Source organism: Sparus aurata, chromosome 19 (assembly GCF_900880675.1).
Source record: "Sparus aurata chromosome 19, fSpaAur1.1, whole genome shotgun sequence".
NCBI classification, from domain to species: Eukaryota; Metazoa; Chordata; class Actinopteri; order Spariformes; family Sparidae; genus Sparus; species Sparus aurata.
Genome location: NC_044205.1, coordinates 5,990,560 through 6,006,752, shown reverse-complemented (window position 1 = coordinate 6,006,752; position 16,193 = coordinate 5,990,560). Strand labels below are relative to the sequence as shown.

General features: G+C 39.0%; 1 protein-coding gene across 3 annotated transcripts in view; it reads right to left on the bottom strand.

Annotated features, from left to right (window-relative positions):
* Positions 1–244: 244 nt before the first annotated feature.
* Positions 245–16,193, bottom strand: part of abcd3a (ATP-binding cassette, sub-family D (ALD), member 3a) — a 43,393-nt gene continuing 27,444 nt past the window's right edge. For all 3 annotated transcript variants that reach the window (XM_030398363.1, XM_030398361.1, XM_030398364.1), the window contains 15 exons: positions 15,747–15,889; positions 15,599–15,668; positions 14,675–14,744; positions 13,571–13,668; positions 13,254–13,345; positions 12,713–12,804; positions 12,547–12,619; positions 12,379–12,442; positions 12,085–12,162; positions 11,906–11,971; positions 8,854–8,943; positions 8,641–8,760; positions 5,583–5,687; positions 4,088–4,144; positions 245–2,680 (listed from right to left, as the gene is read on the bottom strand). In XM_030398363.1, coding sequence (XP_030254223.1) covers positions 2,603–2,680; positions 4,088–4,144; positions 5,583–5,687; positions 8,641–8,760; positions 8,854–8,943; positions 11,906–11,971; positions 12,085–12,162; positions 12,379–12,442; positions 12,547–12,619; positions 12,713–12,804; positions 13,254–13,345; positions 13,571–13,668; positions 14,675–14,744; positions 15,599–15,668; positions 15,747–15,889 — 1,296 coding nt within the window. In that variant the 3' untranslated portion in view covers positions 245–2,602. The remainder of the gene's footprint in view (positions 2,681–4,087; positions 4,145–5,582; positions 5,688–8,640; positions 8,761–8,853; positions 8,944–11,905; positions 11,972–12,084; positions 12,163–12,378; positions 12,443–12,546; positions 12,620–12,712; positions 12,805–13,253; positions 13,346–13,570; positions 13,669–14,674; positions 14,745–15,598; positions 15,669–15,746; positions 15,890–16,193) is intronic.

The window sequence follows — 16,193 nt, the reverse complement described above, 5'->3', positions numbered from 1 at the left end:
AATGGCACATTAGATTGAGCTGATGTAAAATGAGTTATCAGCATAATTATCCAGAATTTAACAAGAAACACCCAAGAAGTACATACAATTCTGATAGAAATGTTTTTTTTTTTATTATTAATGGAAATGCTAATTAGATCATGACAAGAGGAAAGATGTGTAATAATAACAATTATAAAATAAATTATTATTATTCTTTGATATTCTCCATGAATGACAAACCCTCAAATTTCAGATAACTTGATCAACAGCAGATGGAAAGGTTTAATGGAACTGAATGACCAGGGAATATTTTACATGGGTGGAAGGAAGCATGTAACTTTTGCTCATGTGTGTGGTGTTTTTGGTTTTTTTTTTACCTAAAAACGGTAAATTTGATTTCACTCAGTTCTGTTCTTCAAAAAAATGTAGTGGATCCCCGCAATTACCATCTCACGTTTAACTAAAAATGGCTAGGAAAAAGGCGTACATTGATGTCATCATTAAATAGTCCCGACTTTGTAGCTTAAAGCCACAACAGATCAGAGTGGTACTGCAAAATTCATTCATGAGTTCTCACATAAAACAAATACATTTAAGGCAGTCTTTTTTTAGGGCCCAATGCATTTCTGATCTGCTGCTACGTTATGAACCATCCAGACTTCTGAGGTCGTCAGGTACAGGTCTGCTTTCAGTGCCTAACATAGAGAACCAGTGTTAAGTTAGTATGCACCACATATCTAGATCACATCTAGAATGAAGTCCGAGCCATTTGGTTCCCACAACAGTCAGCACTTCCACAATGATCACTTTTTCAATGATAGTTTTGACCAGGCCTCAAGTCCATTACACCCTGGCAGCTACACCTGATGCAGGACGGTCATGCTTCAAGGTCCTTGATGGAAATAGAATATTTTAGGCATTCAGCCATTTAGAAAATTGAGTTGCCCTTTTCACACAGAGCCGTCTTATCTCCACATGGGAGGTTCGCCAATTCTCCTCCGCTGTTTGTTCACACGGAACCAAGCAGCTCTGGTGTAAAGCTGCACCAGTGAGTAATTCACCCTGGCCCTGTGGATCTTAAAGAGGCATGATGGTACATGTCATGATGATGTTAATCTAAACATGTACCTGCTGACTGTATATTATCATATGGATGCAGTTATAATGTGATGTGATTGCGATCCTGATCAACCATGCATCCTGGAAAGTGACAAAGTTACGTTTTTCACTCTAAGTTACATATTTTCATAATCAGCATCAGTAAATCAGATGCTGTCTGACTGATGTTTTCTGGCGGAAAGTTCACTGAAGTCTCGGTCAGAAGGGCTGACCATCCCTGTGATTTTTTTCAAGACAGGAACTACAACAACACAACAGTGGAAGCAGACAAGCACTTGGTGAGTTAAAGTTTTTTGCCGGGGCCAGACAATGCTTTTTTGGGCAGAAATGTGGCGAAGGATCAGTAGGACATACGGGATTGACAGAGGCTTCTCCATGTTTAACTGCAGTATTTTTTCCTCATACAAGTTGCCAAAGACACTACCAGTAACAATGTTACTTTTGTTTGTTTGCAAATTTAGTCACACACAAAAGAGCTGTCCTTTCAACACTCAAGAAGCTTGCTGCCATGTTGCACTGTAAGCACCTCAAAACACTCATACCAAGCAGCTGGGTCTGGAGTATTTAAAATAGCTATTTACAAATGTACTCAGTTATGACTGAGTTCAGTTTGTTCTGTATCTGTTGCTGCAGACAGCAGCTGAGGTTGACTAATATTAAGGCCTTTTATCACGGGATCAAAGCTTAATTATTACATGATCTTCAGATACGTGGTTTCATATCTCACTATTTCACAACAACAGTTTTCCTTACTTCATGGAATATGTAAGAGGCCTATTTTATTTTTTGATCTCAAGAAAAGAGTGAGCAGTGAACAGAGGAAGAGGGGAGAAGGCCCTCATAACAAGAAAACCACAACTATGTTGGAATTATATAATAATTTGATACCTCAAAGTGTCAAGATAATTAATGACAGTCACAAAAGACGAGCCAAAGCTTACTGTATTACTTTTGTTATTTCAAGATCTCAATTATTACTGGCCAGGTCTGCAGCCAACTTCTGTCAGATGGAGTGTGACTTAAATGAGAACCTAGAAGGCAGCCAGAAGCAACACTTGGGTGAGTGTGCATCTCGGGAGTAACACATTGGGCATACATTCTTCAGTATCATTATGTGCAGGACACAGTTTACTACGGGACATGATGCCTCAAAGACAACTGTTGTGTCAGATCTCTACACGCTATCCTCTGCTGCTGTTACGAGCTATGATAGCATGTGCATAAATGATTAAAAAAATCTAGTATTCTTCCACTTTCATTTCAACATCTTCACATCTGTAGAACTACTTTGAAGTTGGCAATGTTAATTACAAGTTTTTATACAATCAAACTGAACAAATTAATTGTTAGACAAGTGATTCTTTAAATAACAGAAAACAAAGAAAACAAATGATTAAAAACATTATTCTCTACTTTTAGCTTTAACTTCTGACTTGAGTGCAAAGAATTAATGGACTGGTTATATAAGAGCAGTGCATTATTTGCGACTGTCAGCAGTAAGTTATGAGCCAAACTCGACAGTTTCCTCTGTGATGGGCTTGAACTCGTAGTTTCCTCTCCCGTCCATGTGGAGATAGTACTTTATGACAGGAGAAAAACAAAATATTTTGTCAGTAAGGAGGAAAGAAAGAAATACAAAGAAAAAAACAAACAACACAACAAGTACAAACGTACAAAGTCACAGTTATTTGGGCAAATTGTATTAGTCATAAAAACTGTTATACCATAAAAAGAAATGCTTAGTCCATGTTAAGTATAAAAGTAGGTTCTAAAGAATAAATACAAAATATACACAAGCAGTGGTCTGAACACCTTCACCAGCAATCGGCAATGAAGCAGAGTAAGAGTGCTATGATTTATTGGCCACTGGCCTGCATTTGTTCTTAATAGTTTGGTTGGTGGTCTCTTTGAAGACTCATCAGGTAAACGTGAGACACTAGCCCTTTTTACACAGCGTCTCTGCATTATCTCCGGAGCGGTGGTTCGGCAATTCTCCGCCGATGGTGATTCACACAGAGCAAAGCATCTCCGCCTTCACATGTGTAATTCACACAGAAAGCCGGCGCTGCGGCTCCTAAAGAGGCGTGACGGTACACGTCATGTTGATGACGTCGGTGTTTCCCCAGGTGTTCCCCCAGGTGTTCCCCCCATTAATCTAAACCCGTGGACAGTTTATAATCATATGGATGCTGTTATAATGTGTGACGGAGTTAAGTTTTTCGCGCTAAATTACATAATTATACATAATCACCATCAGTAAACAGGCTGCTGTCTGACTCTGTCACTCGCGGGGACCGAGGCTGTTTTCTGGGGGGAAGTTCCCTGAAGTCTCGGTCCGGAGAGCTGACGGTTGCGGTTATTTATTTTTCGTATTTTATTTTCTGCCTCTGATGCTACCTCCAGAGGCAGATCAGCGCTGGAGCGAAATTTCCCCCCTCTCCGCATCTGAAACTTTCACAGAGGAGGGTGCGGAGAATTGGCGCAGGATCCCCACATGCAAACGGCAGTGTGAAAGAGGCTTCTTTCTCTGTGTACCACTAAAATATCGTAGCATGCTGCATTTTTTGTGAAGTCTGTCAGCTGGGAATAGTTGAAAGTAGAAGACATTAGACATTTTACTTAATTTTACCAGACTTATATTAGAGATTGGTCAATTGTGTGGAGGTGTGAATTCTATGTGTGTTATTCTATTTTTCTCCAGCTGATTCTGTCCTGTTTCATGTTTTCAATTGGTGCAACAAAGCAAGCTTTTCACGCCGTCTTCATCAATGACACATTGGATGATCTGCTTTGTGTAATGCATGGGCTGATGGGCTTGTCAGTCTGACACATGACTGTTGTAGCCTTCCATATCATTATCCTGTGTTGTTTTGTGTACAACAGGTAAAACTACATTTCTAAAAGCAAATTCTGCTAAGAGAAGGAAGCTGTCACAATGGGGTATTTCATTTCAACTTGTAAGAACACAGTGACATTCTGTCCCTACCTCATGGTGCTTCCACAGGGACTTTCTGTGGGACACTGTGAACAGGCTGATGCCCACCTGTGGAACAATATAAACAAACAAATATTAGCCAGCTGGACTTCACAGCAGTTCAACATCATTTCCGCTTCCGGGTCGCTGCTTGTGTTGTCGACAGGTTAGCTCGTAGAGTAGTTGATTTGTACGGTTTTGTAAATTTTGTGTATCATTTGTAAGTGTTTTCGTTGATCTGTGGACCTTAGGGCTGCCCCCAAATAGTCGACCAAGCACTGGTTGACCAAAAACTCATTAGCCGACCAAAATTTCATTGGTCGATTGGTCGCAGGAAGAAAAAAAAAACAAACATTTGGAGCTGTTTCTTGTCAAAATTAATTCAAAATCTATGTGAAGGCTGGAGGGCTTTTAATTTGAAGGGCCAGATACAGGAAGTCGTGACAGTCACTCACTGTCAGTGTTTTTTTTTTAACACGGCAGGTCCCTTCGACATCGCGGTTAGACAGTTAATTAATAGCCAACCATGTCGGGAAAGACGTCTAGAATATGGGATCATTTTGAAAAGAAGAAGGATGACCCCAAGAAGGTGACATGCAAACTTTGCAAAAAAATCTTCGCCTGCCTGTCTGGAGTCAACTCCACGACGAACATGATGTACCACCTTAAACATGTAAGTAGCCTAGCTACCTGCCCATGGCGGCCCGAACGTTTGAAAGCACAGATAAATACATTTTATTATTGTTATATGCGCTAGTATTAGACTATTCGTGTGTACTGGGCAGAGCATGTGAGCGGAGCTGAGCGGCGAGAATTTCCGCTCCCCGCTTACGTGGGTGTTCGCCGCTTCGCTCCATCGCTCAAAGTTATACCAGACAGCTCCGCTCAAAGACCGCTCTCCGCTCACTTAAAATTTCATTCAGCTCTATATATACACACACATACATATATACATATATATATATATATATACATATATATATATATATATATATATATACATATATATATATATATATATATATATATATATATATATATATATACATATATATACACACACATATATATATGTGTTGCCAAATATCATTGTGTATTGATGACTTTCATTTTTGAGCTACTGTTTTCGTTGGCATATGTGAGTACATTTCTAAATTTCTAAATCTAAATTGCAAAATTGAATGACTCACTACCATCCAGCGTTTGGAAAATATATATTTTTTTGTAAACTTTCCAAAAGAAACACTGAAGGTTCTGTCCTCTGCCCTACTTAAGTCTAACACCTTAGGAGCTCTCTTAAGGGCCAAGATGCTTTGTGACTAACTTTAATCTTTACCAAAATGTAAGGAAAATTCTTTGATTTTTATCATTCAGGAAATTCATAATTGTAAGAGTTGTCTTAGAATTTTGTCACTATGAGCAGATCTAGGAAGCTTTGTCAATACAGCCCCAGATATTTTTCAGTGATGTATTGCATTTGTGTGTATGATGTGTGGTTGGGTCATACCGTCCTGCAGTGGCTGTAGATATAATCCTCCACATCCACACTCACTGCACTGGTGCACTCATCCAGAATGGCAAACTGAGGCTTGTGGTAGAAAAGTCTGGCCATCTACATATATAAAGAGAAACAGACAAACATCTCAATTTAATTGTAATACCAGAATCATTACTAAATACGAAGAGCAAAAGTGTTTAGTGTAAAGCCTAACTATAAAGTCCAGTATTTCTTGCTAATGCGTCAAAGAGCCCATATGCAGGCCTTTTTCTTGTTAAAAAGTTACCTTTAAAAAGACTTTAATTATAAACTTTGTAAACCCAGTGACACACCACAAGTATTTTGGCTTAATGACTTTTGACCCTCAGCCAATATGATGGTCAACAGCGTTGTTCGACATGTTTAATAGCGGCCTACTTATCTGATCTGAAACAGATATTTTGATTGACATTCAAAATGTGTAACCATAGATTGCTTCTTTGTGGTGAAGAGTATCGTTATGATTTTATCAATACTACCTTATCAGGTCCGTTCTCTGTCTATATTCTTATCAGTTCTTTTAAATTACAAATATAATGCTTCTTAAAAAATACATTATTCTGAAAAAAGACCAAATTAAGTACAGGAATAGACTCTTTTAAATATAGATATATTGTTTTATAGAGCAGCAAAAGTAATGTTTCAGTGTTTGATTATTGGTTAGTATCTTTTGATGGTGACTGGCAGGTAAGTCTTTACTGTGCGGGCTTACGAGATATTGCTCGTGAGCTTTCCTACCATCATATATATGTTTCCAATGAGCTTCCCCACTGAAACTGTAGTTTAAAACAACATTGAGACCTGTGATGATACACTTGCCTATCTGGCAATTCAATTTTACCACTATACCTGGATGCCGATTGTTTTCCCAATCTTAATACCGAACCAATTCTGGATTGAATGAATAGAAAAAGGCAGGACTTTTTTCAGTAATTTGCTCCAGTATAATGTGTACCTTTCACTGTTACATACTGCTATATATGAAAGATAACTGGCGGGTAACTGTTTCAAAGCCCTTTTAATCTAAAAGTTTACTCCACTAATTGATGATTTGTTTCGAAGGCAAATTACAAAGTCTCCTTCCCTTTTGAGAATAACAGTAGGTGGGGGGGAAGTGGAATGTTCCACAGTGTTGTTAACATCATGTCTCAGTAACTCTGGTGAAAGCCACCCTTGTTAATGCTTAACAGTAGGGCTGGGCGATTAATCGAATTTTGATCGCGATTTCGATTTTGGCTTCTCACGATCATGAAAACACTGTAATCGAAGAAAAACGATTAACGTGCCGCAGCGTGTCGTGTATGCAAATCACTGCACTGTAAAAGCACAGTGAACGCACCTGTGTCGCCTGCAGCTGCAGCAGTGAGTGTGTGGATCAATTGTGGAACGAGAGATTGAGAACATGGCAGAAAAGCAGCCTGAGCCTTAAGTTGAAAAGAAAGGTAGGACAACTTCGGTCATTTGGAGACATTTTGGCTTCAAATCGTCGGACGTGGAGCAGAAGGAGATTGTTTGCAAAGTCTGTCACACCGTCGTGTCTGCACCCCAGGGCAACACGACAACTTTATTTAACCATATAGTGGTCTATGACAAAGTATTGAAGGAGCAAAAGACCCAAAAAAGTGCAAGAGCGTCAACTTCAGCTACAGCCACCGCAACACAGTCCTCCATTGAGGACACTCTTTACAATGCCGCTCCATATCCCACCGCCTCCCGGCGACAGTGAGAGATAACGGAGGCTGTGACATTCATGCTAGCTAAGGACATGTGCCCTATCAGTACAGTTAGCAACCCAGTCTTCAAGACACTGGTCAAGATTTTGGACAAGCGGTACGTGTTGCCATCACGCAAACATACAAATATTATTATCATTTACTGTTTTACTTGTTACTAATCTATCTGGTTGTTTTTCTAAAAGTTATTTTTAAAGTTGAGTTTTGGTGGCTCAATAAATCCTTTTTTTAAAAAAATCAGTGAATAATCGTGTTTATTAATCGTGATTTCAATATCAATCAAAATAATCGTGATTATTATTTTTAGCATAATCGCCCAGCCCTACTTAACAGGCAAAAGATTTTTGAGGTCATTCTGGGTGAGGGCTGGTCTTGTGTCAAAGTCTGTTGCCCCATTGTTACGTGTCACCCCTAACCACCAGGATACGATACAGTTCAAAACTGCCTCTGCCTTTTCATAGCACTGAGATCAGGCTTTCTTGGTAAAATTGTTTTTATGCTTTGGACAGTGAACAGGCTGCTAGCATTCCATGGTGTTAGAGACTGTGCAAACAGTAATGCCATTTTGAAATGCTAGGAGGGGAGTGTTGAAAAACTCTCTTTTCTTTAATCAATATATCATAATAGTTTGTTGGGAATACATTAGTAAACACTAATCAGCGAAATTGCTTAAGCAACATTTGGAAGATCCATGCTGGTTCAAAGACATGTTGATTTCATCATCCTGGAGGAAGGCCTTACTATGCAACAGTAACAATGATATTTGGGCAGGATTCCTAAAAGATCGTCATAAGTCAAAGTTATTTTATCAATGAAATATCATTAAATGTAGGTCAATTAGGACTGTTTGATAAATGTCACTGTAGTGATGTAAGTTAATTCTAGAAAAAAAGGATATTACGTATAAACAATTAGAAGAATTAATTGACACTTAGCAAGCCTCTACCAAACACAAAATAGATATAAATGGCCACCTAGCGGTTGATATGTTATAGCCAAGCTAGTGTGCCATGCTTTTGTAACACATAGCAATGGTGGATGAGAGACTGCAGACAGGGCAGGTTAAAATAGTGTTCTCTAAATATAGACATGTTTATGCTTGTTAAACAGACATGTTGACATTTTGCACCCTGTGTGTGGAGGAGCTCAGCAGAGAAAAGGCTGCAACAACGGGATAAAAAGTTACATGTCGTAGCATATTAATACTACGGTAACTAAAACTTTCAGTGATGTAAACCAATCCCTGTGTCATTTTTCTTAGGCAGCTTGTTGACAGAGAGTGATTGAATTCTTACAGCCATCCTCTGTTTCTCTCCTCCACTGAGGACGTCCATCCAGTCCTGGACTGAGTCCCAGCTGCCCTCCCTGTTCAAGATGTGACCAAGTTGAACATTGTCCAGGTATTCCTTCAAGACCTGGACACAAGAAATGGTAAGACAAATTAAGTTATATATTTATGAAGACATACAGATGATGGAAGTGAATGGGAAGTGTGTATTGTGCCCCACCTGATCAGAGATGCCTTTTCTCCTCTGTTCCTCATAGGTGTCAGGGTAAATGACTTGGTCCCTCAGAGAACCAAGAGTCATGTAGGGTCTCTAGACAAACACAACAGGTTTGTATTACACCTCCATATTTTACATTTAAGAAGGCGTTATTTTTTTATTTAGATTGAAACAGAATTTTGGTAGATATTACCCCATTACATTCAGTAAAATTATAGATACTGCAGTCCAACAACAACTTAGAGTGAAGTCTACTGTTCAAATGCACTGTTACAGTGATCATGTTTATTATCTGTGACAAAATGTTCAGTTGTCGTGCATGTTATTTTCATTAGTGTGAATACTGGAGGCATTGTGTGACATCATCGCTAGAGCTTCAAAAACTACAGAAAAAATTCTCTTCAGCTTGATTTTGATCCCACATCTTTTACTTGACACAATATATGTATAGAAATGTAGGAAATCTTGATGGCTTTCAGCTGATGGTCTTATAGTTCTGGATTTAGGAGCCCAAGAGCGTCAAGAACTCCAGCAGCTGCCCCATAAGCCACAATGTTAATTTTGAGGCAACATTTCTGGAGGAGAGCAGACGGTACCTGATTTGTCTCTCGCTTTTCTGCCCTCATTTCTCACTCAACAGAAATAAAAAACACTTGACCAAGTTCAGCCATGTCTCCTCTCACTCAACATATACATATTTTGGCGATAACCATTACACTTTTTTAAGAAATAGCAGGAGTTTGGGAGGCGTTTTCCCATTCATTCTTATGGGGACATTTTCATCTTTTTCTCTACTACTTCTCCAGCGTGTGTATCTGAAGAATGCATGTGTAGTGCGTGAGCTAGAGTGCGTGACATCATCGCTAGAGTGGAGAGCAGCTGGAAAATCTGGAGAAAGAATTCTCTTCAGCTGTATTTGGGTCCCACATCTTTTACTTGACATAGACAATATATACATAGAAGTGTAGGAAATCTTGTTGGCTTGCTCCATGGTTGCTCCTGCTCCAGCGTATGTGCAGCAATTTTAAGCTCTTTCACCCTTTAACTTTTTTACATTTTCATTCTTTTTTTTCACCCTTTTAAGCTTTTTGGGCCCTCTTACTCTACAGCTTTTCATCCCTTTTCACCTTTTTAAACTTTTTCGGCCCTCTTACTCTACAGCTTTTCATCCTTTTTTCACCCTTTTAAGCTCTTTCAGCCTTTAACTTTTCAACTTTTTAGCCTTTTTTCGCCATTTTAACCCCTTTCAGCCCTCTTACTATACAGCTTTTCATCCTTTTTCACCTTTTTAAGCTTTTTCAGCCCTCTTAATCTAGAGATTTTCAGCTTTTGTCACCTTTTTAAGGTCTTACAGCCCTCTTACTGTACAGCTTTCACCTCTACTGATGCCGCTGTGCGATATTGTCCAACAATCATATGTTGGTTAAATGGCTAAATGTCCACACATACCAAGACGATCCAGCCCTTGTTCTCTGCATCAGAAGGTGTTACACTCTAATCAACCCAAAAATAGATCCTGATTGACCTCAAATCATTGTTCCCACAGAATCAGACTTTAATTGTGGTGGTGGCCCTTCAGCTGGGGTGCCATAGAGCATGTGAAATCAAGACTTCCGCCGACCAAGTTGGCTAACTTCCGGTTTAGCGCCGAGCTCTTCTAGACTCTCTAGATTTTATTGGACCGAATTGCCCAAATTCTGGCAGTAACACGAGTCATTTCACGGGGTTGTGAGGCTTTAATTAAGGTTTTCACAATGTTAGCTTTCCAGTGAATCACATGTCGATGTCTTTACACGGCTTGGCCAGGACAAGAACTGGCTCGAAGGCCTAGCACTCTTTGTGGGGGTTTGATCTCAACGATGAGGCCAGCCATCTTTTTTGATTTTAAGTCAATGAAAATAATGAATTTAACTCCCCTTTGCTAGTTACATGGCAGATAATCCGGGTGCAAAGCAAGATGCAGGGCACAAAGGGGCAGTATTCAGGCTGAACATTGTCCAAGGGTGTGTTTTAGGCATAACAGTGGAATAAAGTTAATTGATAAGTCCTCACTCGCCGACTCGATCAGTTAGTATTCCATGTTAATAAATGCTCTGTGTTCTTATACACATCAACCAGTCAAACACAGTCAAGATTAATAAAGTAGAGTAGTTTGCAGCAACGGTCTTTTCTTATAAATGTTGACATCCTGTCCAAATATACTTATTTCAGAAACTTAAAGATTAGGTCTGAGTCAGTCTATGACAATGCTGGTGGCTGCCTGCATTATGATACGCTTTGCGCCAAGCATAAGATAGAGCCCACTAGTGTCTACATTGTGTATTGACAGGAAAGAGGCAGAGGAGGAAATGGTGAAATAATGCTGGGGGAGTGCGGGCAGGGAATCAAGGCCACTGTGGTTGAAGGGCATATAATTTTTTGAGAGGCAAAAAGCCAAACTGACGGGGGACGGCAGCCATGGACATTGTGGCCACTGTGAAATCCTTTACCTGTTAGGCAGGGTAGAAACTTTCAGGGTGAATGTAATGCCAGAGTTGTTTTTTCGTTTTTGCTACCTTCCTATAGCTGTTTTGTGTCTCTATTCAAACGTCAAATTCCAAAATCAAAAGGCCCAAAGTGAGACTCAAAGTTCTTTGCTCCCACATAAAAAAGGACAGTTTAGCCTTGCCTCATTTTAAAAGTTACATTTGGGCATCATGACTTACAATACTGGATTAGGTTTAATGTTGATATAAAATGGTTGCACATATAACAAGATTCTGTAACAAATGTGATAAAAATTGCTTGAAAATCTGCAAAATTCTTGTGTATTGACATGAACTGTATGGAAGACATAACTTGGGGATGGCAACTCCAGAGGGATATGCATTAAGTCCTCTGTTCTAATGTACCAAGCAAAGTGAATATAGTGTAAACATTCAATTGGATATTTAGGAGGGATGTGAAAATATACATCACTTGTCTTTTGTCTTATTTTTGATACAATTTATGTATTTATGCAGGAAAAGTTGTGTGAGACTTATTGTCAAGCAACTACATTAATAGAGATCTTTACCTGTGGCACGTAGAAGAGTTTCCCTCTCTCAGGTTTCGTCAGGTTTCCACCAAATAGAGGCCACAGCTTAAAAAACATGCATAAAAAAACATACATATAGAGCATTAGTAAATAATTTGTCAGACCAAATTCAAGAATTGTGCTTTCCATTTAGTCACTGTTACTGGAAGGTTTCTCACCTCTCCAAGTGCTCGGAAAAGGGAGCTCTTTCCACAGCCATTTGGTCCGCACACAAGAACATTCGTGCCAGACCTCACCTCCAGAGGACAGAGAAAAATGTCAATGTTTGAATGTAATTGGACTCATTCAATTAAATTCACAAGTGCAAAACCATGCAATTGTCCATATGATGAAGAAAAACAACAAAAAATTAAACCAAATGTCAGCTCAGTTTTTCTAATTCCATCATAATTCAGTCAATGAAAGTAAGCATGTCTGGCTGAAATATAACAATGAAAGAGAAAGTATGTTACCTCAAATGTGAGGTCTTTGATCAAGATGTCTCCGTTAGGTGTTGCAAGGGGGGTATGGTCAAATCTGCAAAATAAATAAAATGTTCCTGTAAAGCTGAACTCATCAAAATAAAATCAAAAGAAACAAAAATATGCTGATGTTATAATAAGTGCAGAAAAGACACCTACTTGATGATGTTATCTCTGTTGATAATCTGACCACTTCCAGGTACCAATAAGATTTTCTTTGCATCATCTGATTCTAAGATGAACAGAATAACTCAAAAATCCGGCTGGTTGCACAACTCCACTTATCTAAGACATTTATGTTTTGTCAGCTAAGAATCATGTGTACCTTTCTCCTGCTGGGAGACCATTGTGCGTTCATATTTGCCTGCATTTAGCTCCTTCAGGACTTTCATCAGTTCAGTGATACGAGCCGTAAATCTGTCAAGGGACATACATTTTAATCAAAAAATCTGAACATTTGAATCAACTTTTTTCCTGATTGGAGCAGTTCAAAGAATGTTAATGTAATTCCCATAAACATTGAGAACATTTATTTTTTTAAACATATAATATGTAAGAATTCTGCATTAAAATGTCTCAGTGTGCCCCGTTATTTATTTAATTTACATTATAACAAAGGCTTCCAACAATGTTCAATCCACTTTTGAATCCCAAAAGTTAAAATGTGATCCATAAACTCTCCTTCTGTCAGTGAACAACTCCGGATCAGAGCACAACTTGATTTGAATCTTGGCGTAAATTCTACCAGAAGGCCCGACTCTGCATCCAACTCTCTCCTTGACAGCTGCCTGGCTCCAATTAGCTGAGCAGTGGCAGCTTTTAATCTGTTTTTTTTTTATTTTTTAATAATAATCTATAACACTCACCCTGAGAGACGGGTCATCTCTCTGCCAGCAAGAACAATCCTGCCCAGGGCCTGGGACATTCTCAGAAGCATCCTCCCACTTTGGTAGTAGTCCTATAAGCCACAGAGGTCCAGTCACATTACTTAAACTTCACAGTCCCGAACCATAACTCATAACATTTTCATAGCAAGACATTTTCACTCAAAGCATTCACTCAAAAGTCACACCTGTCTCAGCATAATTTAAAACATCAAAAACAAAACTATTTCAAGTTTGAAGTATTAATTTACCATCTATAACAAAGCAGTGTGTGTGTGTGTGTGTGTGTTTTCTCTGACCTCCAGCAACTCATTGTGTGAGCTGTGCAGGTGTCGGGGGTGTGACAAGTTTAGGAATGGCCGGCTTACAACCAGGTAGCCCACCACAGTGGCAATGTCTGCATGCAGAAAAAACAATGAACAGAGTATTAAAACAGATAGCAATTCTTGATTTGAGTGGGCTACAATTTATTAATAATGATTCACACAGACACTATACTATATGTTTTTACGTACATTTTATAGAACTCAACCCATCACATAGCCAGAGAAAAAAAAAAAAAAAAAAGAGTATTGCCTCTCTCACAAATTTGTTTACCAGCAACAGTGTTGCAGCCTTGTGTCACAAGCATGAAACATTTGTGAAAAGTCATAAAAGTTTATATGTGTAGTTGGAGATCAGAAGCAGTTTGTTAAAAAGGGAAAAGGGAAAACTTTTGAGTCTTGTTGGTCTGTCTGTCAGTCTGTCTGTCAGTGAATGTATATAGAGTGTACAGACTGCAGCAAAACTTTTTCGAAAAATGACATTCAGTCAGAAGTGTTCTATTTTGGGGGTTGACTTACAATTGATATCATCTTGCTTTAGCACATACAAAAATAATTCTACTTCTGTGGATTACTGACAATGTCATCAGGATAACCTAGCCTCATGCCCTCTCACTGTCAAGTGTCCAAGTGGACTTACTCTAATGGTCCTTACTCATCAATGCCACTGCTATCAAGGAAAACCAAGGAACAGAAATGTTCACATCAAAAATAAGATCTTGATAAATACATTGCACTATAGATAAGAGGAAAAATAAGGTATGTGAAAAACTCCCAGTTTAGAATTACATCATAAATACATTACTGAGACTATGAGGCTAGATACAACCATATATCAACATAGTTTTTATATGTTCAGACATATATCCAGACATCCTGCACAGAGTGGACTACTGTCCTCCGCGAAGGTCTGTGTTCTCCGAGGGCCCTTCTAGTGGATGTGTTTTTTGTTTGCTCCTTGTAATGTGCTTAATATGAATTAATGGGATTTATTTTTCTTTGATTTGGTAAAGCATGTCAAATAAATATAGGGATATTACCTACATTTTGTTAATCAAACTGAGGAATATATTTACTTACACTTGGCAATTATGCTGTCCACAAATCCCATGGAGAAGCGAAAGAATATGAAGTTATGCAAGTGGTCCACCTGAAAGAAAGAAAATATGTTCATATTCTGAAGTTGGGAAAGCATGAGTGCTAACACCCTCCATGATCCCATTCTAAAATAATTTGTAATTATTTTGAATATTCAAATTATAATAAAATTTTTGATGCTCAAATTTAGACTAATATTTACCAAAGTACCGGTACACTGTATGCAAAGACTTGTGCCTTGGCAATGTCACTATGAGCATACAGTATATACATACACAGATATAGATATATACATTGCACAAGAAAATAAAGGGAACACTTGAATCTTAGTTTTGCTCTCTGTAGAGGAGCCTTTTAAATCCTGATGTTACGATGGTTAAAGATTAGTAGTAGATGGCTGTCAGCGATCATTCATCATCGTAATCCTACTGCCTACACACTCTGCAACAGGAGTAACTCAGGGCCCACTGCAACACCGAACCCACATTCCCTGAGGATATCATAATGATACCAAACAGCAGTCAGGGTACTGTTGGCAATGCCATGGTGGTCCGTCAGACACTCCAAGGATATACATCCCAAGACCATCACCTCAAAACCGGTCATGCTGGATGATGTTTCAGGCAGCATAATATTCACCACTGTGTCTCCAGACTCTTTCATGCCTGTCATATATGCTCAGTGTGAACCTGATCTCATCTGAGAATGGGCTGCCAATGACGAACTTTTGGTCTTCTTTGTGAATGCCAATCGAATTACATGATGCTGGTCTGTGAACACAGGTCCCACTGAGTCACTTGCATCTTAGTTAGGTGTTATGCAAAAGTTACTGAAGTTGTGGAGGAGAACGTCTTTTGTCAACACATATTCTCACCTTATAGGACACAAAACTGAACTGTTACCCACCAGTTTCTTGAATGTGGCATGAATGGTCTGTTTTTCCCTCAGGTTCCCATTATAGAAGGCAATCTCTTCACTAAAGAGAAAAAAGAAATGTGTTAAGTGTTCCCGGAGTTTTACATTATAAAGTTTGAGCAGTTGTTGGCGTGTTAACCTATTAGTAATGAGGCGGGAGTTGACATAGCGGTACTCTCCCTCGTAGCGTTGCTCAGTGACGGTCATCTTGCCTATTGGCCTCCGCAGTCTGGTCAGGAACAGACCTGAGATCAGCAGGTAGGCCATCATGATGGCTGGGCCCTAGTTAGGGGAGGAGAGATGGACAAATTAAGGTCACTGTTTAGCACTCAGAGCGTAGCATCTCCGGTTAAGACCATGGTGAAATATGTATAAAATACATTTCTCTTCACAGCTACTTCAAGAATAAAAAAAAATAAAACCAAACATTGCTGAAAAGAGGAAGAGAAATTGTACATTTGCCTCCATTTATACCAATGAGATACAACAATACAACAGGTGAAGTGAATAACATTGATCGCTGTTATAATGCAATGTTCTGCTGGGAAATCCCTAGCTCCCATGTTGACACAGGACAAACACCACC